This window comes from Eschrichtius robustus, chromosome 13 (genome assembly GCF_028021215.1).
Source record: "Eschrichtius robustus isolate mEscRob2 chromosome 13, mEscRob2.pri, whole genome shotgun sequence".
In the NCBI taxonomy this organism is placed as follows: Eukaryota; Metazoa; Chordata; class Mammalia; order Artiodactyla; family Eschrichtiidae; genus Eschrichtius; species Eschrichtius robustus.
Window position 1 is genome coordinate 3004194 of NC_090836.1, and position 27420 is coordinate 3031613.

General features: G+C 39.4%; 1 protein-coding gene across 2 annotated transcripts in view; it reads left to right on the top strand.

The window, feature by feature from the left end:
* Window positions 1-27420, top strand: part of KDM5A (lysine demethylase 5A) — a 77620-nt gene that overhangs the window by 34453 nt on the left and 15747 nt on the right. For both annotated transcript variants that reach the window (XM_068561778.1, XM_068561780.1), the window contains 11 exons: window positions 1503-1697; window positions 7688-7869; window positions 8254-8378; window positions 9146-9296; window positions 10605-10719; window positions 12640-12995; window positions 16607-16745; window positions 19387-19566; window positions 21138-21299; window positions 22959-23510; window positions 23896-24039. In XM_068561778.1, coding sequence (XP_068417879.1) covers window positions 1503-1697; window positions 7688-7869; window positions 8254-8378; window positions 9146-9296; window positions 10605-10719; window positions 12640-12995; window positions 16607-16745; window positions 19387-19566; window positions 21138-21299; window positions 22959-23510; window positions 23896-24039 — 2301 coding nt within the window. The remainder of the gene's footprint in view (window positions 1-1502; window positions 1698-7687; window positions 7870-8253; window positions 8379-9145; window positions 9297-10604; window positions 10720-12639; window positions 12996-16606; window positions 16746-19386; window positions 19567-21137; window positions 21300-22958; window positions 23511-23895; window positions 24040-27420) is intronic.

The following is a 27420-nucleotide window of genomic DNA, read 5'->3' on the forward strand; positions in this document are numbered from 1 at the left end:
AGTTGCTCCGCGGCATGTGGGATCTTCCCGGACGAGGGCTCGAACCCGTGTCCCTTGCCTTGGCAGGTGGATTCTTAACCACTTCGTCACCAGGGAAGTCCTGGGACAGCACTTTTAATTTCACTGGTCCTAATTTTTTTACCTACTATGTAAAGATGCTAAGGTTCACTTAACCTCAAACAAGTGAGATGATATTTGTGAAAGCCCTTGATACTCTTTAGGAGAAGGGTGTGATATAAGTGAAAAGTAAAAGTAGCTTTATATCTAGAATGAAGTGATGGTACTGATTTTTATAAGCCACAGTGGACAATCAGTTCTATTTTAATGTGGCTTCCTTGTATATTGTATCAATAATAATTAAAAACTGCAAATCCTACAGTTTTGTTTTTCTTCTTGCTCTTGTTTTAAGTATTTGAGAAATGTTTAAAGAGTAAATTTCTGAGAATTAAGAAATGAAAGAATTGTATATTGTTATTAGACAAGATAGTCGCCAATCATAAGCTCAGTATATATATTTTCTTGGGAACGATTGTTTCTTTGGAAGAGTACGGAAATAGTGCTTGTTTCAGAGATGGTCTTGTACTCTGGAACTCTGATTCCTGTGATTCCCTTCTGCCTTTCTCAGAATGGAGGCGAGCTCTAAAAGGTGTTCTTAAAGGTCCACTTTCTTATTTTTTCTCTTTTATATTACGGTTTTCAAATACAAACCAAAACTTCAGACACCCAGGTTTTTCCACTTGAGGGAAGGAAAGAAGCTGGAGAGAGAGAGTTTGTGTAGCATAGCTAGTATCAGTTTGTTTTAAAGCTTGATAGATTTTCAGAAGTTATCTTAAAAAGTGTAGCTGTTGATTTATGAGAAGTGATCATTTAGTGATTTATCTCACTTAGGAAAATTAAAGTATATAATCTCATGGTTTCACTTTGAATTCTCTTTAGGCCAGACTGGTAGTTTTAAAAATAATCTCTAGATGCTAAAATCTAAATTGTCTTTTGCTTTGGTCCTTATAAAAAATAAAGTTAGTCCATGTGAACTGCTTAAGTAGTGCTTTTTTCCCCTCCCTCCCTCCCTCCCTTGTATTGATAGTAGCATCTGTTGTTTGTTCTGTGGAAACATCAATGCTGAATATGTCCAATTATCCCTTGATAGCCTGAAAAATTTTTTTCTTTTTCCTATAAGAGCAGTCTCATACTAGACTGGTCTAAAGGAGTTTGCTGCCTCATTTATATATCAAGGAACTCATACTTCTTGAGGTACATAATGAGTAGAAAATCAGCTTAGGCCGGAAGCTCAGCATCTCAAATCATGGGAATTTCCTGTGGGAAGGCCTTTGAAATTCTTGCTGGGCGGTAAAGGTTTAATACTTACAGTTAACTCTTATGTTCAAATGGACGTTGTTATTCTCTGTTCTTTATAATAAAAGAGAGGATCTGGGGGGTAAGTAGTGGTTCTGTTCTGGAATGTGTTACAAGCAAGTAATTTAATTTGAGAATCTTGTTTTCAGTTGCCCATTGGCCGTCAGTGTGTCAGTCATTACCGTCGGCTGAGGCGCCATTGTGTCTTCTCGCACGAGGAACTAATTTTCAAGATGGCAGCAGATCCGGAATGCTTGGACGTGGGGCTTGCCGCCATGGTGTGCAAGGAGTTGACTCTCCTGACTGAAGAGGAGACACGGTTAAGGGAGTCTGTTATGCAGATGGTGAGTTTGCTGAGCACGTTTCCTGTATTTGATACTGCTCACGGGATATACCAAAATTTAAACCTGTGGAAAGAATCCATTTTCATCTTTGATCCCTCTAGAAGTTGAATGCAAAAGTTACTGGTTTGGAGAAGATTTCACACTTCTGTACTTGCCGTTTTGGTTTCTTTAAGTTGAAAAAGTTTTAGGAATCTTGATGTCGTCATCTCCAGAGTTTTAAAAATGCAGTCCTATCAGGTAGAATTTCTTAGGTATGTATGTATTTTTTAAAATCTCCTACATATAGTATTACTTCTTTAAGCAAGAAAATTCAAATTCTTTTTTTCTCTCTCAGCTTTGTAATTGAATAAAAATTATGTTTCTGGTGATTGCAGACTGTCAGAGTTAATCACTCTGTGTTTCCCTACATTCTAAGTTTTTAATGAATGTAAGAAGGGCTGAATAACCCAGTGTTGGGATTTTGAATGCTTAGAATAAACTAAACATTGATCATACTGAAATGGATAGTAAATGAGAAAAATCTCTGTCTTCAGCCACATCTAGGCCCATTTTCCCTAACCCTCCCTGCATAGGTGGCCTCACTGGCTTTGTACCATGCTTCCTCCTGCTCTCGTACAGTCTACTTTCTTTCTTTTTTTTTTTTTTTTTTTTATAAATTTATTTACTTATTTTTGGCTGCGTTGGCTCTTCATTGCTGCGCGCGGGCTTTCTCTAGCTGCAGTGAGTGGTGGCTACTCTTCCTTGTGGTGCATGGGCTTCTCATTGCGGTGGCTTCTCTTGTTGCAGAGCACGGGCTCTAGGCGCTTGGGCTCAGTAGTTGTGGTTCACGGGCTCTAGAGCGCAGGCTTAGTAGTTGTGGTGCACGGGCTTAGTTGCTCCGTGGCACGTGGGATCTTCCTGGACCAGGGCTCGAACCCGTGTCCCCTGCATTGGCAGACGGATTCTTCACCACTGCACCACCAGGGAAGCCCTAGATCTGAAGAGTCTTAAGAGAATGAAAATAGGTTTAAGCTAAGGAAGAATACAGTGGACTAGCAATTTGGATCTGAAAAGTAAAGCTGATCCAATTTAACTACTCTTCTTATTGGCACAAATGGGGGGAAAAAATCTATAAACCAAAATATAAAACTATACATTTTAGAAATGATATAAATACTATTATTACAAAATATTTAATGCTGATTATTTTTAAGAATTTAAGTTAACTTAGAAATGAGACTATTTGCTAAATGGTTAGATTTCTTTTTCTATTTACTTGAATTACCTGTGAAAGAAACAAGAAAGTAAGCTACAAATGCATCTTCTTAAAACATTTTTTTTACATTTTGGGGATATGTTAATGTATGCCTGATAGTTACTATTCTGACTTTATACCTGTATTCTTAAAGCTTTGTTTTGATTATGTTTATTTATTTATTTATAATAACTTATTTATTTATTTTTGTCTGCATTGGGTCTTCGTTGCTGTGCGTGGGCTTTCTCTAGTTGCAGTGAGCGGGGGCCACTCTTCGTTGCAGTGCGAGGGCCTCTTACTGTCGTGGCCTCTCTTGTTGTGGAGCACGGGCTCCAGGCACACAAGCTTCAGTAGTTGTGGCACGCGGGCTCAGTAGTTGTGGCTCGCGGGCTCTAGAGCGCAGGCTCTGTAGTTGTGGCGCACAGGCCTAGTTGCTCCGTGGCATGTGGAATCCTCCTGGGCCAGGGCTCAAACCCGTGTCCCCTGTACTGGCAGGCAGATTCTTAACCACTGTGCCACCAGGAAAGCCCTGATCATGTTTTTTTTATTAACCTTTGTATTTTATTATTTTTTTTAACAAGACTTTATTTTTTTAGAGTGTTTTAAGTTCACAGCAAAGTGAGAGAAGGTCCAGAGAGTTCCCATTTATCCCCTGCCCCACCCATGCACAGCCTCCTGTGTTACCAGTATCCCCCACCAGAGTGGGACGTTTTTTATAATTGATGAACCTACATTGATGCATCATAATCACCCCAAATCCATAGTTTATATTATGGTTCACTCTTAGTGTTGTGTATTTTATGGCTTTGGATGAATATATAATGACATGTATCCATCATTAAAGTATCATACAGAGTATTTTCACTTCCCTGTTTATCTTCTCTGACCCCAAACCCCTGGCAAACACTGATCTTTTCACTATCTATAGTTTTGCCTTTTCCAGAATGTCATATAGTTGAAATCATCCAGTATGTTGCCTTTTCTGAATGCCTTCTTACACTTAGTAATATGTGTTAAGGTTCTTCTGTGTCTTTTCATGGCTCAGTACCTCATTTCTTTTTGGCACTGAATAATAATTCGTTGTCTGGGTGGTTTACTTAACCATTCACCTACTGAAGGACATCAATTGCCTCCACGTTTTGGTAATATGAATAAAGCTGCTGTAAACATCTGTGTGCAGGTTATTCTGTGGATGCAGTCTTTCAACTGTTTGTGGGCTCTCTGTTCTGTTCCATTGATATATTTGTCTATTTTTTCATTAATACCACCACATTGTCTCGGTTACTACTGTAGTTTTTATAGTAAGTCTTGAAGTTGAGTAGGGTCAGTCCTCCAACTTTGTTCTTCTTCTTCAATGTTGAGTTGGATATTATGGGTCTTTTGCCTTTCTATATAAATTTTAGAATTAGTTTGTCAATATCCATAAAATAACTTGTTGGAATTTTGATTGGGATTGCATTGAATCTACAGATTTAAGTTGGGAATAAGTGACATCTTGACAGTATTGAGTTTCTCTTTCTGTGAACGTGGAATATCTCTCCATTTACTTAGTTGTTTGATTTCATTCATTAGTTTTATAGTTTTCTTCCTTGTACATATTTTGTTTGATACCTTAGTACAGTTGACCCTTGAACAATGTGGGGGTTAGGGGTGGCAACCCTCCACTAAATTGAAAATCCACATAGAATTTATAGTCAGGGCCTTCCCTGGTGGCGCAGTGGTTAAGAATCTGCCTGCCAATGCGGGGACATGGGTTTGAGCCCTGGTCTGGGAAGATCCCACATGCCGTGGAGCAACTAAGCTTGTGCGCCACAACTACTGAAGCCCGCACACCCTAGAGCCTGCAAGCACAACTACTGAGACCATGAGCCACAACTACTGAAGCCTGCGCACTCTAGGGCCCACGTGCTGCAGCTACTGAAGCCTGCGTGCCTAGAGCCTGTGCTCCACAACAAGAGAAGCCCCCGCAATGAGAAGCCCACGCACTGCTACAGAGTGGCGCCCGCTTGCCACAACTAGAGAGAAATCCCACGTGTAGCAACGAAGACCCAATGCAGCCAAAAGATAAATAAATAAAATAAAATTACTTAAAAAAAATTTATAGTCAGCCCTCTGTATACGCTGTTCTTTTGCACACACGGTTCTGCATCTGTAGATTTAGCCAACCACAGACTGTAGAGTACTGTAGTATTTACTATTGAAAAAAAATCCAAATGTAAGTGGATCCACAGAGTTCAAACCTGTGTTGTTCAAGGTTCAGATGTATTTCATTTTTAGGGGTGCTAATGTAAATGGCATTATGTTTTTAATTTCACATTCCACTTGTTCATTGCTGGTATATAGGAAAGAAATTGACTTTTGTATATTAACCTTTATCCTGTAACCTAGCTATAATTGTTTATTTTAAGAGTGTTTTTGTTGACTCTTTCAGATTTTCTACATAGATGATTTTGTCATCTGTGAACAAAGATGGTTTTGTTTCTTCCCAATCTGTATGCCTTTTATTTCCTTTTCTTGTCATATTGCTTAGCTAAGACTTCCAGAATGATGTTAAAAAGGAGTGGTGGGGGAGGATGTCCTTGCCTTGTACCTGATGTTAGTGGGAAAGTTTCTCATTACGTATCATTTTAACTATAGGTTTTTTTTAATAGATACTCTTTATCAAGTTGAAGAAGTTCCACTCTATTTCTAGTTTATTGAGTGTTTTTACCAGCTATAGGAGTTGGGTTTTGTTAAATGTTTTTTCTGCATTTATTGATGTGATCAAGTGATTTTTCATCTTAAGCCTATCGATAGGATTACTTTAATTGATTTTTGAATGTTGAACCAGCATTGCATACCTGGGATGAATCCCACTTGATTGTGGTGTATATACAGTGTTGGATTCAACTTGCGTACATTTTATTGAGGATTTTTGCATCTGTGTTCACGAGAGATATTGGCCTGTATTTTTCTTTACTTGTGATGTTTTTGTCTGGTTTTGGTATTAAGGTAATGCTGGCCTCAGAGAATGAGTTAAGAAATATTCCCTCTTCTTCCATCCTCTGAAAGAGATTATAGAGAATTGGTATAATTTCTTCCATAAATCTTTGGTAGAATTCACCAGTGAACCTGTCTGGGTCCAGTGCTTTCTGTTTTTGGAGGTTATTAAGTATTGTTTGAATTTCTTTCTAGATGCAGACCTATTCGGGTTGTCTATTTCTTCTTGTGTAGGTTTTGACAGCTTGTATCTTTCAAGGAATTGGTGGGCATAGAGTTGTTCCTAGTATTCCTTTATTTATCCTTTTAATGTCCATGGATGGCATCTGTAGTGATGTTCTCTTTTATTAGTTAGCCTGGCTAGAGGCTTATCAATTTTATTGAATTTTTCAAAGAACCAAAATAAAATGAATGGAATTCTTTACTGTAAAACTTCTCTGATCCGTTAATATGCTGGTATTTGTTAATCTCTAAGTTGGAAGGGATATAATACACAGCATTTACCTTCCCCCAGATTTACTTCTTTATTTACTGGTGTGTAAGTACCTTGCTCAAGGAAGTAGAAACTGTAAACGGAACCCCCTTGTCTATTAAATGGAAGTCTTTGTAAAATGCACTTCAAGTGCCTTTACTTTCTTAAAGTGGCATGCTGAATTTGATAAGCTTTCTTTTTTTTTTTTCAACTTTGATTTTTTTTATTGACATATAGTTGATTTACAGTGTTGTTAATTTCTGCTATACGGCAGAGTGATTGAGTTTTACAGATATATATTCTTTTTTCCCTTATGGTTTATCATAGGATATTGAATATAGTTCTTTGTTCTATACAGTAGGACCTTGTTGTTTATCCATTCTGTATATAAAAGATTAACTTTCTTGGGAATTCCCTGGTGGTCCAGTGGTAGGACTTCGCACTCTCACTGCTGAGGGCCCAGGGTTCAATCCCTGATCGGGGAACTGAGAGCCTGCAAGCTGCAGCAGGGCGGCCAAAAAAAAATAAAAAATAGAATAAAATTTGTTAAAAAAGATTAGCTTTCTTTTTGATGCCTTTTTGAAGTAGATTATATTTAGATTTGCATAGTTTAATGTTACATTTCTTTATCCTTGCATATATTTGATCAGTGTTATTTTTAATGATCGATTGATTACTGATATTTCTGGTTCAAGGGTATATTGTCCCTGGGGACAGTAATTTTTATTTTCGATTTATCTTTTTCTTATTTTATATAGGAAACAAAACCACATAAGACAAACAGAACTTCGTGAATTATTATGTAGTAAACTCTGTTGTCATCACAGTATGGTCAGGAAATAGAACTTTTATCAGCTAGCCAATATTTTGTAATAACTGTAAATAGAGTGTAACCTTTAAAAATTGTATATACAAAAAGGCTTTTAGGGCAAAATATATTAGAAAATAATACTAGTAAATAAAAAAATATTGGCTTACTGTGCAAAAAAAAAAATCTGTCAGCCATCTTGAAAGTACCTCCCAATTACAGGTTCCTTTCCTTACCTCAAAAAATGACTTTTAACATTTGTAGTAATCATTTCCTGCATTTAAAAATGTTTCCTCAGTCACATGTGCATTCTTAGACACCAAGGTTTAGTTTTGCTCATAAAAAAAAACTGGTGGTGTTTTTAGAAAGTATTTTGATGATGTGCCATCGTACCTCCCATGTTTATATTGTCAGAGTAGAAAAAAATTTAATAACTAAGTTCTCTGATGCTTGAAAGACTGGAAAGACTTGATGTAGTGACATCAATTGTATTTCAGGGTGTCCTGATGTCAGAAGAAGAAGTGTTTGAACTTGTTCCCGACGATGAGCGACAGTGTTCAGCATGCAGAACCACCTGTTTTCTCTCTGCTCTCACGTGCGCCTGTAATCCTGAGCGGCTCGTGTGTCTCTACCATCCAACTGATCTGTGCCCCTGCCCCATGCAGAAAAAATGTCTCAGGTATCCAGAAGTTTCTTGTAAAACTTCTGTTACCGTCGTTTAAAAGTAATGTCAGTACTGTCCTTTGTAAAGCCCCTCCCTGTGTTTGGACTGGTAACCTCTTGTCTGTTTGCCTCCTTGCTTGAGGACCAGCCCATTAAAGTTGGCCCTAAACTTGGCACCTAAAGTTAGTTGTTTTATCAAGTTGATTTCACATGTTCCTTGTCTCTCCCTGAATTAAAACTCGGTGGGCTTCTTAGATTTTCTCTTTATGTATATACCAAAACCCCGTTCCCCTGGCCATTTTACTTTCCTTAAGCTGATTGTATGTAAATTTTAATTTATTTTCAAGTTGTTGGTTTTTGGAAGTTTTTATTTTCTTGTGTGGTGTGTTTTTTTTTTTAGATATCGCTACCCATTAGAGGACCTCCCTTCTCTGCTGTATGGTGTGAAAGTCAGGGCACAGTCCTATGACACTTGGGTCAGTCGTGTTACAGAAGCATTATCTGCCAACTTCAACCACAAGAAAGGTTAAGTTTCTTCCTTTTTTAAGCATACACTGAAATGGTTGTCACTTTGAAAGAGGCGTTATTTTGTTTTATGTGTTTTTCCTCCAGGAAGGAGAAACCCTAGGCTTCATACGAGATTAGAGACTAATGGGTTGGTTCACTACAGAATTAATTTCCTGTTTGAGAATCTTCTTTGAAGTGGAAAAAGTTGATGTAAAATGGGACAAACAGCTAACTTGCAGTAGATGTATCATATATTTTGGGGAACCCCATTGTTACCAGTGGACTAACATTAAAGGCTTATTGAGAAAGAGAAATTGTCTGTAAGGATGAGAAACGAGCACCTGGTCATAAGCTTTTATTGTATTGGTGAGATTTTCACAGCTGTGGTGTGTTTCTGCTAATTGGTTGGTGAATGGTTTTTAATTTTTTTTTTTTTTTTTAAATTTTAATTAATTAATTAATTTATTTATGGCTGTGTTGGGTCTTCGTTTCTGTGCGAGGGCTTTCTCTAGTTGTGGCAAGCGGGGGCCACTCTTCATCGCGGTGCGCGGGCCTCTCACTATCGCGGCCTCTCTTGTTGCGGAGCACAGGCTCCAGACGCGCAGGCTCAGTAATTGTGGCTCACGGGCCCAGTTGCTCTGCGGCATGTGGGATCTTCCCAGACCAGGGCTCGAACCCGTGTCCCCTGCATTGGCAGGCAGATTCTCAACCACTGCGCCACCAGGGAAGCCCCGGTTTTTAATTTTCTGTGGTCATAGTATATGGCTTTTTATTTATTTTTACAGATTTGATTGAATTACGAGTAATGCTGGAAGATGCTGAGGATAGGAAATATCCAGAAAATGATCTCTTTCGAAAACTCAGGGATGCTGTAAAAGAAGCTGAGACCTGTGCTTCTGTGGCTCAGCTGCTTCTGAGCAAAAAGCAGAAGCACAGGTAAGACTAAGAAGAGCTGAGTTCTCCGGTGGTTTTCTGTTTTGTTTTGTTTTGACCAGAATAAAGGCAAAGTCTTAACTGGCCTGTGAGGCCCTGCCCTGTCTTTTGAGGCCGTGTTCTCCCTCCCCCAGTAATGCCCTAACCTTGTTTCCTACTGGCCTCCCTTCTTTCTTGCTCCACCCTGAACCCTCTCCCTCTGTTCTTCGTATACACAGGTGTCTTCCTGCTTAGGGCTTTCACGCTTGCTCTTGGCTCTGCTTGGAGTTCTCTTCCCCTGATACCCAGGTGGCTTATTCCCTCACCTCTTTCAAGTCTTTTTCAGACGTTGCATTCTTGGAGAGGCTTCTCTGATAACCTCTGTAAAATTGCAGCCTTTTTATTCTTCTTTCCTGCTTTGTTTTTCTCCTGTCCCTGTCACCTCCTGATAGACGAATTTACTTATATATTATCTCCTTCTTCCTTTCCCAACCCCACTAGAAGGTATGCTAGGATAGAATGTTGGGGATTTTCATCCTTTTTCTTATTGCTGTGCTTTGAAGCATGCCTGGCACAGCGTAGGTGTGTACTAAGCATTTGTAAATAAACGATACTACAGGCTGAAGGCAGGTGGCAGCAACGAGTAACCTGGGTGCTGGGGAGGCTGCTGTTACGGAGCTGGAAGTATGTGCCCTTAATTTCATGTAATTCACGTGTGTTTTAATTCCCTGTGGTATTGTTTCTTAGTAATTCCAACACGTCTCTTGTATCTGAATGCCTTTTTCTATAGCAGTTCACATTGGGTCTCTAATTGCTTTATATGTTTTTTTATATTCTGTTTTATCAGAGAACTTTTCTTAGCAACATTGATCAGTGACTCTTCACCTGTCATTGGGTCACTGACCCCCTTGGAGGATCTGGCGAAAGCTTAGAGACGCTTTTCTTAGAAAAATGCACATACTGACATAGTTTTGAATCAGTTTCTGAGGGTTTATAGTCTCCTTAGCCAGGTTTTAAAGGTCTTTGTTCTACATCTTAAGTTTCTTGAGGTAGAAGATTTAGTTTTATCAGTGGACTTAACATTTTACTGTGAGGAATTTATTAAATGTTCGAAATGTTTAATACTTGTGAGATTGGAGGAACTGTAACTTTGAGTCGTTACCCGAAGAGCTAAACACTTAATTTGGAAGTGATCACCACTGCAGTGAAATCCCTCAAACACTAGTATTCTGGGATTTCTTGGGTTAGAATTCTGAAGAGACTAGAAGCCCCTTTGATATGGGAATGACTGTGAATTTTTCTTACTTACGTCTCAATGTTATTTCACATCAGGCAGAGCCCAGATAGTGGGAGGACTCGGACCAAACTGACAGTGGAAGAGTTGAAGGCCTTTGTCCAACAGCTTTTTAGTCTTCCATGTGTCATCAGCCAAGCTCGACAAGTAAAGGTGGAGTATCACGTTCTTTTTTGGGTAATATCCTTTGTAGTATGGGCTCCTGTTTTGGGTAAAGAGAACAGTGTGTCTAGATTCGTGTTTTTGTTCTTTTGTTTCTTTCCTCAAATAAGTGCTGCTATTTAAGGTTTTTTAGTAGGCAGTAAGAATCTCTTGGCTTCATTCTTAGTCCTTGATTCCCCCTTTAAAATTCTGGAACTAAGGCTAGTTTAGAACATTTTTTTCTATATTAATTTTAAGCCAGAACCTCCATTTAGCATAGATGTAATTGAAATGTAAAAAATTAGTTAAAGGAATCTGAATGTATCAGTGATCACTAGTTCATGAACTTTTAAAAATGCAGAACTCTGAAATTACCTAGGGCCCTCATGGTTTAATGAATATGTAAAATCTCAAAAGTATCAAATACCTGAATCTGCATAGTTAGTAATCTTTTGATAGTTTGTGGTGTGTTTTTGTGATTTGGCGATGGCTGTGTATCTAAAATGGTTTTTACAAAGGTTATCAACCGTGAAGTCCAGTATCAGTTGTGTTGTTTTAACCCCATGTCGTAAGAGTGTTTTGCTAGTTGACCATGCTTTCCTTCCTGAGAGACTTTCTTTTCTAAACATCTGACACCATACTCTCTGGTTCTCTTAGGTTCACAATTCACAGTTCCTTCTCTTTAGGGAAGCTGTTTGATTTCTCTTTGGCTTGGCTTCTAAGTTTGGAGTATATTGGGAGTCTTGCCCCTTTCTTTAATATCTTCTTTGATGACGTTAAATATCACCTATGTCCAGCTGATTCCCAGCTCTGACTGCCTTTCTTCTTTTCTGCAGACTCGTACATCCAGTTGCATACTCTGCATTTGCCTTTGGCAGACTAAAAGACATCTTAAAAGCCTTCTAATGAATCGAAATTCTTGATTCCTTTGTTTCCCTTATGCACCACATTCCGTCTCTAAACAGGTGTTCCTATTGTATTATTTCCAAAACGTCTCCCAGAGTGAACTGCGAGTCATCACCTCCACTGCTTCAGTTAGGCTCTGAACCACTGGAATCTGCCGCTTAGGTTACTGCAACAACTTCTTAACTGGTCTCTGTTCTTCTGCTCTTGTCCCAGACAGTTTATTTTTTATTCAGTAGCCAGAGTGATTATGTAATAAAATAGGAATAAAATCATACCACTTCCATGTGGTTAAAATCCTCCCAGTGGCTCCCCAGAGCCATTCAAATGAAATCCAAACTCATTGTAATTAATCTACAAGGCACTATGTAATCTGACCTCTGCTTATTCCTTAACTACTTTCTCCTGCTTCCACTTTGCTCCCCCATCAGCCACTTAGGAGCAAGACACAAGCTCGTTCCTCTTTAAAAGCTTTTGCAGTGATCATTTGCCCTGCCTGAACTGCTCTCTTCCGGGTCTCCATGCAGTTCCCTCCTCTACCTCCTCATTTTAGTTTTGGTTCATCTGTCTTTTGTGACCGTCATTGCAAAGTAATATGCCCCTCCGCCCCAATCCCCTCTAATCACTTTTGTATTACATTGTATTGTATTGCCCTATTTGATTTTCATAGCACTTAAAACTAACCGAAACATTTTATTCATGTCTTCACTGTCTGGCCACTTCTATTAAAATATGTGTTCCTTGAAGACAAGGACTTTGTATTTTTGTTTAATGGTGTATGCCTAGAATAGTGCCTGTAACTAAGTCAGCAGTCATTAAATATTTTTTGAGTGAATTAATCATATTTAAAAGTAGGGGTATGTAATTACAGAGAAACATATTTTTGCCTTTATCATATCTGTTTGGTGCTATGATGCTGAGATTATTAGATAGTCTGGAATTTGGTAGTTTGCCTGAACTGTATGTATTCCATACTCATTTTGTATCTTTTAAGTTTGTTTTTTATTTTTTTTCTTTTGATCTTTTCAGAATCTACTGGATGATGTGGAAGAGTTTCATGAACGTGCTCAGGAGGCCATGATGGATGAAACCCCAGATTCTTCCAAACTGCAGATGTTGATAGATATGGGCTCTGGTCTCTACGTGGAGCTACCTGAATTAGCCCGACTAAAGCAAGAGCTACAGCAGGCTCGATGGTTGGATGAAGTACGACTGACCCTGTCAGATCCACAACAGGTCACTTTGGATGTCATGAAGAAATTGATAGACTCTGGGGTGGGGTTGGCACCCCACCATGCCGTGGAGAAAGCAATGGCTGAGCTTCAGGAGCTCCTTACGGTCTCTGAGCGATGGGAAGAAAAGGCTAAGGTCTGCCTACAGGCAAGGTGAACACATATGTTGGTGACTGTCACGTCTTTAATAACTAGGTTAGAGAGTGGAAAGGGAGGAGGCACATGAGGGTCTTAATTAAATGTTTTGTGCCTTCCCTGGCTGGTCACTAAGTTACCAGATTGGGCTGCATACAGACAGTTTCAAGTATTGTGTGCACACTGTGTGCAGAGTACTTGTTTTAATAAGAGCCCTTCCATTACTGATACTCTAGTTAGGAGCTAAGAAATACAAAGCTGTGTTGCAGTATGTTGTTAACTGAGAGGTCCAGAAAAATGCTAGAAGGATTCAGAGGAGGAGAGGTCATTGTTAGCCTGGGTGGTCAGAAGAGACGCTTGAGAGAAAGGTAAGAACTTACATAGAGCCTTGAAGAATGAGTGGGATTGAAGTGGAAGGGGAGGTAAGAGAAATATCCTAAGCTAAGCTTAAGGAATGTGTAGGATGTGCTCAGGTGACAAAAGTGAAGTGGTCTTTACATGAGTGGGGGATTCATGCAGGAAAGTAGAGGGAGATGAGAATCAGGCAGGAGAGTGTGAGGTATTAGCATTGGCACCCATTGGACTTGTGAGATTGAAGTAAAGCGTCCATCAGTTTGACTGTAATGCTCTTCGTGAAAGTATTTTTTCAGCACCTAAGATTAGTATGTATGTAATTTCCTTTGTGAGGATGAGGAAACTGGGACGCTTACAGAGATCACATAGTTGTCAAATAACAGCACAAATTTAAAGCCTTTTCCACGTCATTCCAAAGTCTCCATGTACTTAATTACTTTGCCAGTCACTTATTTTGGATGCATTTGATAGGCTTTCCCTTAGATGATTTAATCAACACAGTTCTGTTCAGCCAAGAAAAGGCTCCATGTGTGCTGGATATTTTGCTCTCCAGATGCCACTGAGAATACATAATAAAGTTTGTAGCTTTTCCTATCTGGAACATTCAAATTACTCTATGTCTTCAGATTCATGATAGTTCTAGGAGGTGGGAGCATATTAAATGGGAAAAGTTAAATAACTTTGGAATGCAGACTATGATTTGCTATACCTGATACAACTGACAGTAGTCTACTGAGTGAAATTTTATTGGTAGTAATACTTGAAAATTTTCTTTTTCCCATTTTCCTACATTTAACCAGTTTTAGTGACTTTTGCCTCCAGAATGCCTTTTGAATCTCTCTTCTTCACCTCCACTGTCACTGACCTAGTTACAGAACTGTTAGGTTTTCCCTTGATCTTTGCAATTCAGTGAGTATTTATGGAGTACCTACTACACTCCAGGTGCTGTTTCTAAGTGCTGTGGAGGCCATAGGGAAAAGACACACAAGGTCCCTGCTCTGAAATAGAGCCGACGTAGTGGGGAGAGACAGGTGAATAAGTGAATGAGTGAGCAAATTTCAGATAGTGTCGTGAAGAGAATAAAGTTGGTAAAGAGAGGACTGATGGCGTTGGTGGGGATAGTGGGAAGGTGAATCCTCCCTTTTCTAGCTCCTGTTGAGTTGTCTTTCTGAAACGCATACTTCGTATTCTTCATCTCTTAGCATTGGTTCACTGCTCACCGTTCCTTTCTGGATATCTTCCTCCTTTGTCTTTGACCATCTCTCTCTGCCTCTTTCAGAATGGCTTTCCTCAAGATTCTGGCCTAGACCACTTCTCACTCTTTACACCTCCTTGGAAATTTCATCTAATTTCTTGTCTCCATTTACCATCTTTATACTGATTAACTCCAAATTCTCATCTGTAACATAGATTTTTTTTTATAGATATTATCTGCCTGTTAGATAATTCCACAGGATGTCCCATCGGTACCTCAAATTCCCCATATTCAGAATTACCCTTGTTAGCTCCTTCCCGTGTTCTTTCCCTTTGTTCCTGTTTTCTTTGACTTATACCCTCTTTCACTCATTGGAACAAGCCAGAACTTTGGAAATTAACTTTGACCCCACCCTTCTATTTCTTTGCCGTCAGACTCAGTTAACTACCAAGTCATGCTGATTATATTTCCTCAGTGTTTTTCACTTTCATTCTTTTTCTCTGGACTGTTGTTACAGATGGCTTGGATCACAGCACCAGGTTCTATCTATGACCTCACCCCTCTGTAAGCCATTGTCCGCACTGAAACTAGTATTTTCCTAAAATACAGGTGTGACTGTTTGACTCCCTTGCTTAAAGCCCTTCACTGTTTCCCATTCCCCTTGGGATGAAGTTCACATTTCCTTAACCTGACTTATAAGGCCATCTGTAATCTAGCCCTTTGCTTAAATATCTACCCTCACCCCTTGCCATCCTCCCTCTTGCATTCTGTGTTCTAAACATAGTGCTTCCTACCCCCGGTTCTTCAGACCTGCCGTGTTCTGTCTTGTCTCTGAACCTTTGCACATGTTTATTTGATTCCCCTGTGGAACACTCTTGCCCTCTGCCCACCCCCTGTGGCGCACCTCCACCACCCCTACCCAGTGACTGGTCCCAGCTTTCCTGACTAGTTCCTATTCAGAAAGGGTAAGCGAGCTTAGAGGTCACTTCTGGGAATTCTTCCTTCACTGCCAAGTCAATTAAGTCCCCCTACTGTATATTCTGATAGGATCTTTACTTTCCTTTAGCATTGCACTTACAGTGTATCGTAACTTTTTATTAATAATCACCTCCCCCCAGATGAAAAAGTTTCTGAGGCAAGGACTCTGTCACTCTTGTGCATTCATCATCTCTGGGACCTAGCACAATGCCCAGCACATAGCAGGATTCATGGATGGTCAAACTGTTTCCACGCTCAGTAGCTTCCTGTTGCTCACATAGCAAAATTCATGACTCTCAAAAGAGTTTTCAATCCGCGTCTTTCTTTCCTGCCAAGTTCCCCGCTTCTTGCTTTTACTCCTGCCCCACCTCCCATTCTCACCATCCCCCATCGTAAGCTTATTTTTAACTTATTTTTAAATTTTTTTCCATGTCTTTGTTCGTTATATTCCTGTTGTTTTTCCTTTAACCCTTCATTTGACCAAATTATACTTCTTCTTTAAGGCCTAATTCAAAACCCTTCTCAACTCTCCCAGACAGAATTAATTACTGCTTCCAGTGGTAGTGAACCTATAGTAATTTGTTCTTAGTTCCCAGTACAAATATCATTCTTACCTTGTATTTTGATGAGTTGAGGATAAGGTCTATGTTTTTTTCATCTTTGTGTAACAAGGTGTTAATGAAAGTAGTTGAATTAAATGTACTTGGTCAACGTTAATGGATTTCTAGACTACTGCTTTCTACGTAGCTGTTTAATACGCATCTGACAATTTCAGATATTGTGGAGAACTAAAGTAGAAGTAATTTAGTGAAAAAAAGAGCATGGGATCTGAGATTCATTCTGAGTCAGTGTTTCATGTGTGCCATTTACTACTTTAAATGACTTTGGGGAAAATAATTGATCTACTTTGACTTAAACTTTTCTTGTCTGTAAAATAGAAATAGAGGTAATACCTGTTTTGCCTCCCTTATAGGATTATGGTAAGAATTAAGTGAAGTCATGTGTATGAAAGTTCATTACACATTCTAAAATGTTATTTAAGTGTTGGTAGTAGTAGTTTGACTTTTCCTCATGCCTCCACCCTATTTCTGTGTTTTTTAAGACCACGGCACAGTGTGGCAAATTTAGAAAGCATCGTGAATGAAGCTAAGAACATTCCAGCCTTTCTACCCAATGTGTTGTCCCTGAAAGAAGCCTTACAAAAGGCTCGAGAATGGACAACTAAAGTGGAAGCTATTCAGGTAAAGAGCCTTTTGAATTGTCCTACCATTCAGGTAATGCTGTCTCATAGATGAATCCTTTAAGCCTTTAATTCTTTAGAATAGAATAACTGTACTAAAATAATTATGTACTTAAAATTCACTTGTTTTTCCATCTGGTTTTTATTTCAAAATATATATTACCTGTTTAAACTTTACTTGTTTCTGTTGACTCCCTGCTATGAAAGATGACAGAATTAGCCATTTAGTTAATGCTTAGCAGTAGGAGTTTATTTCCTGCTGTGTTCTTTGACTTTTTTGCCATGTACACCAATTACTTTTTTTTTAAATTGAAGTATAGTTAATTTACAGTGTTGTGCTAGTTTCAAGTGTACAGCAAAGTGATTCACTTATACATACATTTGTATTCTTTCTCAGATTCTTTTCCATTATAGGTTAGTACAAGATATTGAGTATAGTTCCCTGTGCTATACAGTAGGTCCTTGTTGTTTACTTATTTTATATATAGTAGTGTGTATATGTTAATCCCAAACTCCTAATTTATTCCCCCCACCCCACCCTGCTGTCCCCCAACTACTTTTAAAATAAGTGGCAGAAAAAGAAAATGAAATCAACATTTACTGAACCCCACAATACTCTTGGTACTATTCTGGTTGTTTGGGAGCAGAAATGTAAGGGAAGGGTGTAAAGACGGAACCCTGGACCTCAAAATTGCATATTCTAGTTGGCAAGACATATATCACACATCTGTAGTTCAAAACAATGAGTTAAGTGTTAGATAGAGATGAAAGTGTGCTTGAATACGTAATTTTTCTTCTGAATTACAAAACCGTTAAGCAGCATTTACCGTATTGAGTATGTAAATACTGTTTATTGTAGAACTACACTGAAAGAAAAAGGAAGCCAATTCTCCCCCTAAACTGCTGCCCTTAGAAAGAGTATTCTAAGTGTCAAGTTCTAATGACTTCTCTTTTACTTTCTTTTCAGTTGACTTTTTCTGAGACCTGCTTAACTGCTACTCTTTCTGTTCTGTTTTTTAAAATTACCTATTTTCATCAGGACAGCTCCTCTGTTTGTTTCATCTTCGGCCTATTTCAGGCAGTTGGTTGTTCTCAGATGACTGGTAATCCTTAGTTGGCTGCTTGTGATTGAAGGACCGAGCCTGCAAGTAGAGGTAGCTGTCATGGTTTTCCTGTGTGATTATAGAGGACTGTTCCTCACCAAGCTCTTCCCTTCAGTGGGAGGGCTGGCTTGTCAGCTCTAAGAGAGTGGACAGCTTCTGCTGCCCTTTAGGGTACATCACCTGGGAGAGGCTGTCTATGTCTGGGCTTAGCCAGAAGGTATTCTATAGTCAGATGGCTGTAGTTGGGCACAAAAGGGGGTAGTAGTAAATATGATATTTCTTGAGCCTATCTGTATCTGAGCTTTCTTTTCTCTTTCAATTATTCTCTTCTCTGTCTATTCTTATCCTAGTACCATAGTGATTTAATGATACCATTAAAATATCTCTTATGGCTAGAACCTTCTCGTTATTCTTTTTAAAAATTGGACTTAAGTTTCTGGTCTTTCTGTTTCATTGTAACTTCTAAAATGGATATATAGGCAAATATGTCAGTTAATACGTGGGAAGTAACTATTGGAATGTCAGTTTAGCGCGAAACACTATGCCTTTCCTTCATAGCTTCTGAATAGTGATGAATGTTACGGGGACATACGCAGTTTCTTATAGGAAAGGTTATGTGTTCTGTCTGCTGGGGGATTGATGCACTCTGAGGTGTCACGCTGAATTATTGTCTACAGGCTGCCAACCTACTACTTCTGATATTCTTGCCAAGTCCCTGGAATGGGTTACTCGTTGACCCTCACTTCCTGTAATGATTCAGTTATTTAGTAAATTTAAAGCAGTATAAATTCGAAAAACAATAATTACTTCATTACGTGGAAATATTGAAACATTGTGACTTAGAAGGAAAATATCCATTCTTGTTTGTGTTTGTAGGACATAAAATGGAGGTGGTTATCAGAACTAAAATACTGCTCTGTAGTAGTTGGAAAAATTGTGAAAGCCTTTGAAACAGGCAGAAGAGATTACTGATGTCCTTTCTGTAGAACGGTGGATGTTGTTTGGCGAACCATCCAGGATTATTCGATTCTAGGAGTGTATGCCTTAGACTTTCTTTGACCAAGCTATTTTACAACTCTCTCAGTTGTTTAAAAATGATAGTAATGTGAATGAATTAGTCTGTAGAAAAGCAATTAAATTTGTAAGGAACAAATGATTTTCCACACTGTAGACAAGATGATTCCATTGACCGGTATGATATTAAATACCTGTTTCCGTCTACTAGCAAATTCCTTTCCCCATTCCTAATTGCGTTTATATATGTTCGTTTTTAGATTGTCCTTTGAACTAGTTTTTACATCTTACTGGGTCCCTTGTTAATTAATAAAACAAAAATCTTTGACAATGTGAATTTACGCAAACTTTTTTTAAAGGACGTTGGAAGGCTCTATTAACTCAAGAGATATTGACACAGTTAGGTTCAAAGAATAATATTTAATGAAAAAATCAACGGTAAAGTCTTTGTGAGGTCTACCAACAATATATTGCCAGACTTCCTAAGAGATTGCAAATTGTGTAAGGATGCCCTTTGTTCTCCAGAGTGGCAGCAATTATGCTTACTTGGAGCAGCTGGAAAGCTTATCTGCTAAAGGCCGCCCTCTCCCTGTGCGTCTTGATGCGTTGCCCCAGGTGGAGTCACAAGTGGCGGCAGCACGGGCCTGGAGAGAACGGACTGGGAGGACCTTTCTTAAGAAGAATTCCAGCCACACGTTGCTCCAGGTGAGGGGCGGTTTACTTTATGTGCGTGCACTTCAGCACCCTCATCAGAAGTTGCTGATTTAATACCTGACGTGAGGGTTGTTTTCAGTTTATCTGGTCATGGTTACACAGGTGATTCCTTTTTGGCTAATATCAGATGTTGTTGACCAGTAATCTGGAGCCTTGGGCAGACTTGTTTCCACTTCATCTAATACTATGTCTAGAAAAAGAAGTCAGCCTGATCTTATCTCTGCTGTTGTAATGGACTCTGTCACTGAAAGATTTTATTTCTCAGAGGCACAAATTAAAAAAAAAAATCTTTTTTAATTGAAGTATAGTTGATTTACAATGTTGTGTTAGTTTCTGGTGTATAGCAAAGTGATTCAGTTATACATATATATTCTAAATTTATTGATTGATTGATGGCTGCACTGGGTCTTCGTTGCTGCGTGCGGGGTTTTCTCTAGTTGTGGCGAGCGGGGACTACTCTTCACTGTGGTGTGCTGGCTTCTCATTGCGGTGGCTTCTCTTGTTGCGGAGCACAGGCTCTAGGCACGCAGACTTCAGTAGTTGTGGCTCACGGGCTCAGTAGTTGTGGCTCGTGGGCTCTAGAGTGCAGGCTCAGTAGTTGTGGCGCACGGGCTTAGTTGCTCTGCGGCATGTGGGATCTTCCCGGACCAGGAATCAAACCTGTGTCCCCTGCGTTGGCAGGCAGATTCTTAACCACTGCGCCACCAGGGAAGTCCCACAAGTATATATTCTTTTTCAGATTCTTTTCCATTATAGGTTATTACAAGATGCTGAATATAGTTCCCTGTGCTGTACAGTAGGACCTTGTTGTTTATCTATTTTATATATAGGTAGTAGTATCTGTTAATCCCAAGCTCCTAATTTATCCCTCCCCCCAACTTTTCCCTTTGGTAACCATAGGTTTGTTTCCTATGTTTGTGAGTCTGTGTCTGTCTTGTAAATAAGTTCATTTGTATCATTTTTTTAGATTGCACGTAGGCGTGATATCATAATATTTGTCTTTCTCTGTCTTTCTTCACTTAGTATGGTAATCTCTAGGTCCATCCGTGTTGCAGCAAATGGCATTATTTCATTCTTTTTTATGGCTGAGTAATATTCCATTGTATATATGTACCACATCTTCTTCACCCATTCCTGTTGATGGACACTTAGGTTGCTTCCATGTCTTGGCTATTGTGAATAGCGAGAAAAACAAATTTCAATACTCATTACCCTTTTCATGTTGAACAGTTGAACATAGTAGTTAAGAGCATTACTTACTTACTTTGGAGTAAGATATTTTCATGTTTGAGGACTGGCTTCCTAGTGCTAACCCTGTGTCTGTGGGCAAGCTGTTGCCTTTCTGAACTGGTTTCCCTCGTTTGTACAGTGCCGATAATACCACCTACTTCAGAGGCTTGTTGGGAGTTTTGAATAAGATAATGCATATGAAGTTCATAAGAATGTGTCTAGGACATGTGAGTGGTCAGTAAATGGTTCATTTTATTATTTTCAGTTTTGAGATTTTTTTTTTTTAAACCATATTTAAAATATGAGCTCCATATTTGGTTTTATTTTTGTAGGTGCTTAGTCCCCGAACTGACATCGGTATTTATGGGAGTGGAAAAAATAGAAGGAAAAAAGTAAAAGAACTAATAGAAAAAGAAAAAGAAAAGGATCTGGACCTTGAACCTCTGAGTGATCTGGAGGAGGGATTGGAGGAAACCAGAGATACAGCCACAGTGGTAAGAAATTATGTAGTGCATCTTGAATTTGCTTGGTGAATACAGAATTCTGTGAAGATAGTAGCAGAATCACTGTTTTTTATGTTCTTAACTATTTTTAGTTTTGTGTACTTTATCTTTGGCTTTATGGTTATACATATTTCACATCTTTTTTAATATTTGGAATCAAAGTATATAAAAAGTTTACCGTTCTCTCTCCCTAACATTGTCTTTTCCATCTCTCTTCTTTATTGTTATTTTAATAGTCACCTAATATTCCATCGGATTATCCATAATTTGCTGAACACTTTTCTGATATTGACCATTTTTGTTGTTGCTAGGTGTTCGCTGTTACGGATAATAGCAAAGTGAACTTCTTTGTATAGCCTTTTCCTTTTTTCAAATCATTTTCCTACACTTGACTCTTAGGAATGGGATTACTGGGCTAAAATTTCAGAGCATTTGGTGCTTAGTGCTATTGTGCTTTTCAAAGGACTTATACCAGCTGACTGACAGCAGCTGCCATTTGCAGTGTCTACCTCTTTTAGTAGCATTCAGTAGTATAGTGAGTGTGCAACAAGATGTTTGTAGCTAATTAAAATTATGGGTTTTATTGGAGAGTAGGAGGAATATGTTACAATTACAAGGAGACTGAGGAAGTAGAAAATAAAATGAGTTTGGGCAATATGTAGTAGTAGTGAATCGCATATACTAAGTGACTTCATATGGCTCTTTCTGCCTACAAATGATCCTGTTTTGAGGCCGATGGAAATAATTTCTTGTTAGAGAGCCTGCCTAATAAGTTAGTCTTGCCAGAAAAATAGCACTGGAAATTATTTCAGAATTGCTTCAAAGCTACCAGAGTTTAAAAAGAAAATGCCTTGACAATATTCATAATAATTAAATTTTGTTTTTATATACTTTTTTGAAATGAGTTACATAAAACCTTGTTATAATTAGTCATCAGGCTTTGTTATTCTTCTTCTACATAAGTTGGAAAGTCCCAGAAAGAAATAAAAATTGATTTGTATCTAACTTTCCCCCAGAGAATGAATTACAAGGGGATGAGGAGTCAGTATTGATTGAATGTTTATCTTGTGCCAGGCACCAAGTTAGGCACTTCCATATGTTATTTAATCCTTAAAACAGCAAAAAGAGGTTAGTAGTATTCTCATTCTTCGGAAAACTGAGATTCAGAAAACTTGTAACCCGGATCAGGAGTCTATTAAGTGCAAGAGCCAGGCCTCATACCAAGGCTGCTTGATTTCAAGGCATACCATCTTTCTGCTGCACCCTATAGAAGAATTAAAAAGTACTCTACTGATGTGAATTGTGAATACTTGTGAATTTTGCAGATGAGGAATGTTTGCACAGAAACTGTCATGCTGCCCCAAATTTTAAGAAATTATTGATTTTTTTTTAAAAAAGGACAATGCTTTGGGCTTCCCTGGCGGTCCAGTGGTTAAGACTCTGTGTATCGAGTGCAGGGGGGCGGGTTCGATCCCTGGTCGGGGAACTAAGATCCGACATGCTGTGCGGTGTGGCCAAAAAAAAAAAAAAATAGACAGTACTCTGTCCCCGTGAGGATACAACATGGAGGTGATCCCTTAGCCTTGAAGATTTGGTACTTTTGGAGTATTTTGCAGTGACTCCCTTCAATTAAATGTTTGTTGTACACAGGTGGCAGTTTTCAAAGAACGGGAGCAAAAAGAGATTGAAGCCATGCATTCCCTCAGAGCAGCCAACCTAGCAAAGATGACGATGGTAGACCGCATAGAAGAAGTAAAATTTTGCATTTGCCGCAAGACAGCGAGTGGGTTTATGCTCCAGTGTGAGCTCTGCAAAGACTGGTTTCATAACAGCTGTGTTCCTCTTCCTAAGTCAAGTTCCCAGAAGAAAGGGTCTAGCTGGCAGGCTAAAGAAGTAAAATTCCTTTGCCCTCTCTGTATGCGGTCTCGAAGACCGAGGCTAGAGACTATTCTGTCCCTCCTGGTATCCCTTCAGAAGTTGCCTGTACGGCTGCCTGAAGGAGAGGCTCTTCAGTGTCTGACAGAACGTGCAATGAGTTGGCAGGACAGGGCCCGGCAAGCCCTGGCCACAGGTGAGCTGTCCTCTGCCCTGGCCAAGCTCTCTGTGTTGAGCCAGCGGATGGTGGAGCAGGCAGCTCGGGAGAAAACTGAAAAGATCATCAGCGCAGAGCTCCAAAAAGCCGCTGCCAATCCAGACTTACAGGCAAGTTTAGACTTTCCTTTTTTTTCCTGTTTCATGGGATAATATTTGTCAGTGTGTAAGTAGTAAATCAAATCTATCTTACCAGTAGATTAGGAAAATAACAGTAAGTTGCCAGCAACTGTATTACACATAATTTCCTCTTTGCATGTACACCCATAGGATTTTCTTTGGGTATATACGTAAGGATGTTTCAGTGAAGTATTACCTGGAAGTATCATTCGGGTGGACCTTAGCGTTATAATCAAACAATTTGATCTGTACTAAGTGTTGAATTCTGTTAGCCAGTTTGCAAGTTTGTTACGTTGTGGTGGTCTTAAGCATACATTAATTACTCATGTTTTTTTAGTGTGTCTCTCTGCTCACCTTGGGATTGCTTGTTGTTTAGGGACACTTACCTAGTTTCCAGCAGTCCGCCTTTAACCGGGTGGCGAGCAGCGTATCTTCTTCCCCTCGGCAAACGGTGGACTATGATGATGAAGAGACAGACTCCGACGCGGACATTCGGGAGGCGTACGGCTACGACACGAAGGTAATCACAGGGACAGGCTGCGTGCCTGCGTACTCGATCGCTGAGTTTGTTAAAAAAAGCTGTTCAACGCTGGTGTCTGAAGCCTGAAAGTGGAAGAGAAAGCTAGTCATCTATCTATCCTGAGTTTATGGTGATAGCAGTTTTTCAGTGCTCCGAAAAAAATATAGATTGGTGAAACTCAATTTTTTTTTTAAAGGATGGAATTTAAAAAAATCTGTATTTATTTTCCTCACCTTGTAACCCCCTGTGGCTTAGAGGGACTAGAAAAATTATACATTTAAGTTACTGAAAACTTTCGTGGCTGATTTCATTGTTTTTTCCTTTGGGTTGTTAAAGTCTCTGTAGTTTTAAGAATCCCATTCTAGCTTTGCTTCGAGTCTTTTTCTCTGATCTCCTATCTGAATGGTGCTAGACAGCATGTCATATTCAGGGATGGGTTATACTTGGGCCCATGGTTCGAATTTGTGGAGTTACAGTCACAGTTAGAACAAAGTATTTGCCCTCAATATGATTGTTTTGATAATGACACCACACTGGGATGAAGGGAAGGTTTTGGCAAGGTTTTGTGTTGGATCCTTTTGGCCTTTTATTGTTGTTTTGTGTCAGGCCCAAGACCTTTGTCTTTTGTCTAGTAATAACATCATGATCTAGGCAGACACTCTGCCAGCTTACAGTTAATCTCTTGATCTGTTTTGTATTATTCTTTGTTGAGCTAATGTTTAGCATCTATGCCTGTAACCGGGGAGTTCGTACTCTGATGTATGAAAAAACTAGGGTGCATTCTTTTCCCAGTCTGTTCACTGTCTTTTCCTTTGCCTTTTCAGCATACTAGGTAAGCTCATTCTTAGAGCATGAGTACCATCAGCATTAGAACTCCTGGGATATAAAGTTAAACCATCCATCATAGATGCTTGTAAATTACCCGCTGGAAAATGTTTTTCTCAAGATAAAAATGGATCAAGGGGATGCTTTAATGAGGGAATTTTTAAAAATTACATGAATTAAAGACTTGAGAAAAGTTGAAATTTGAATTAGCATTTAAAATAAGGTTCTAAGTGACTTCCCTGGTGGCGCAGTGGTTAAGAATCCACCTGCCAGTGCAGGGGACACGGGTTCGAGACCTGGGCCGGGAAGATCCTACATGTTGCGGAGCAACTAAGCCCGTGTGCCACAACTACTGAGCCTGTGCTCTAGAGCCCGTGAGCCACAACTACTGAGCCCACGTGCCACAACTACTGAAGCCTGCATGCTCCAGGGCCCGTGCTCTGCAACAAAGAGAAGCCACTGCAATGAGAAGCCTGCACACGGCAAGAAAGAGTAGCCCCCGCTCGCAGCAACTAGAGAAAGCCCGCGCACGGCAACGAAGACCCAACGCAGCCAAAAATAAAATTAATTAATTAATTAATTAAAAAAATAATAATAATAAGGTTCCTAAGCACCTTGTTATCCTTGTGGTTAATGACCATCTTTATTTATAAAGTTGGTAGACTGACCAGGAGCAGCTGAAAGGGAATGCTGCCCACTCCACATATAGGTTAGCCAGCACCAGAACTGCCTGTTTGCCGTGGCTTAGAGGCCCTCAGTACCTGGGTGGTTATCTTTCTAGCACATTAGGTATCAACCAGTACTCTAGAAATGCTAAACAGGATGGACTCTGCTTGGAGGCAGATTGGTAACCTAGGAAAACAAAACATCACAAGTATTACATGATTTCAGGGCTAGGGATCAAAGCAGTGGTTGATACTGTTGTCTGGAGTAGTCCTTTGTTTGCAAAATATATATGGGGGTCTTAGCTTACAGTCTGAGGAGAGGGTGTTGGCAAGGTAGAAAAATAAGATTATGGATTTTACAGTGTTAGCAGTGTATTTGACAGCTTAGGACAGTGGAAGAATGGTGGCAAGACATGGTAATTCAAGGTCAAATTTACCTTGACGGCGGTGTCTTTGCACTAAAAAAATTATACTCTTGAGGATTTTCCTATAGCGTAAGCACCGATTGTGTAATGAAAATCTTACTTGCCAGTTTATTTGCAGTTGGCTTGGTGATTTTTCCCTTTATATGATCGCCCCTGCTTGTGACCATGAAATCATCCTTAAAATAGTTCAAATTTAATATCTTTGCTAGGATGAAGAGCCCCTGCTGGTTTAGGAAGAAGAGTAAGTAATTATAAAGAAAAATAAAATCAGTCGTTTGATCTTAGTTATCATAGCATTGAAATGTTTAAAACAGTTTGTGCTTTGCATTGTTTGATTACTTCATTTTGCATGTGATACCCTGTGATCACTAAAATAATCTGAGCCAGCAATTCAAGAAACTCGTTAGTTAGGAAAATATATATTTAATGAAACAAAGTCTGTCACAGACGTTTTGTGATTGTGTCTGGGATAACCTTTCAGATATTCATATGATTATTTCCTTTTAAGGCATAGTGCTTACCTTTACTGGAACTGTCTGTCCATATTACAGTTTATATTTTTCAAATTCATACATGTGTAGAATTACACACCAGAAAGGAGGGTATAAAATAGTAGTAGGTATTATCTCCCAGGAAGTTCTTTTTTTATCCCGGTAATTGCTGAATTTACAGAAAGGCAAGTTAAGCAGTTGGATTCTTTCATTTTTTTTTTTCCTCTCTATGCTTGTTAATACTTGGGTGGCTTGAGCTTTGGTGGAAATACAGTAAGTCCCCTATATACGAACCTTCAAGTTGCAAACTTTGAAAGATGTGAACATGCATTTGCATATCCAGTCACCTAAGTTTGTTCACGTGTGTGGCATACATTGTCACGTGTGTGACAGCTAAGCCCGCGCATGGGCTTAGTTGCTCTGCGGCATGTGGGATCTACAAGTGGTTGTGCTTTTGTGTACTTTACTGTATAGTACTGTATAGAGTACAGTAGTACAGTATCTTTATTTCAAGCCCAGGATGTCCAGAAGCAAGCATAAAAGCTGGTACTACTGTACTTCTCAAGGTACTGTATTTTAAAAAGGTACTGTAGGGGACTTCCCTGGTGGCGCAGTGGTTAAGAATCCGCCTGCCAATGCAGGGGACACGGGTTCGAGCCCTGTTCCGGGAAGATCCCACATGCCGCGGAGCAACTAAGCCCGTGTGCCGCAACTACTGAGCCCGCGCCCCGCAACTACTGAAGCCCACGTGCCTAGAGCCCGTGCTCCGCAACAAGAGAAGCCACCGCAGTGAGAAGCACGGGCACCGCAACGAAGGGTGGCCCCCGCTCGCCGCAACTGGAGAGGGCCCGCGCGCAGCAACGAAGACCCAACGCAGCCAAAAATAAATAAATAAAATAAATAAAATTTAAAAAAATAAAAGAAAAATAAAAAAAAAATAAAAAGGTACTGTAAGATTAAAAATTTGTGTGTGTG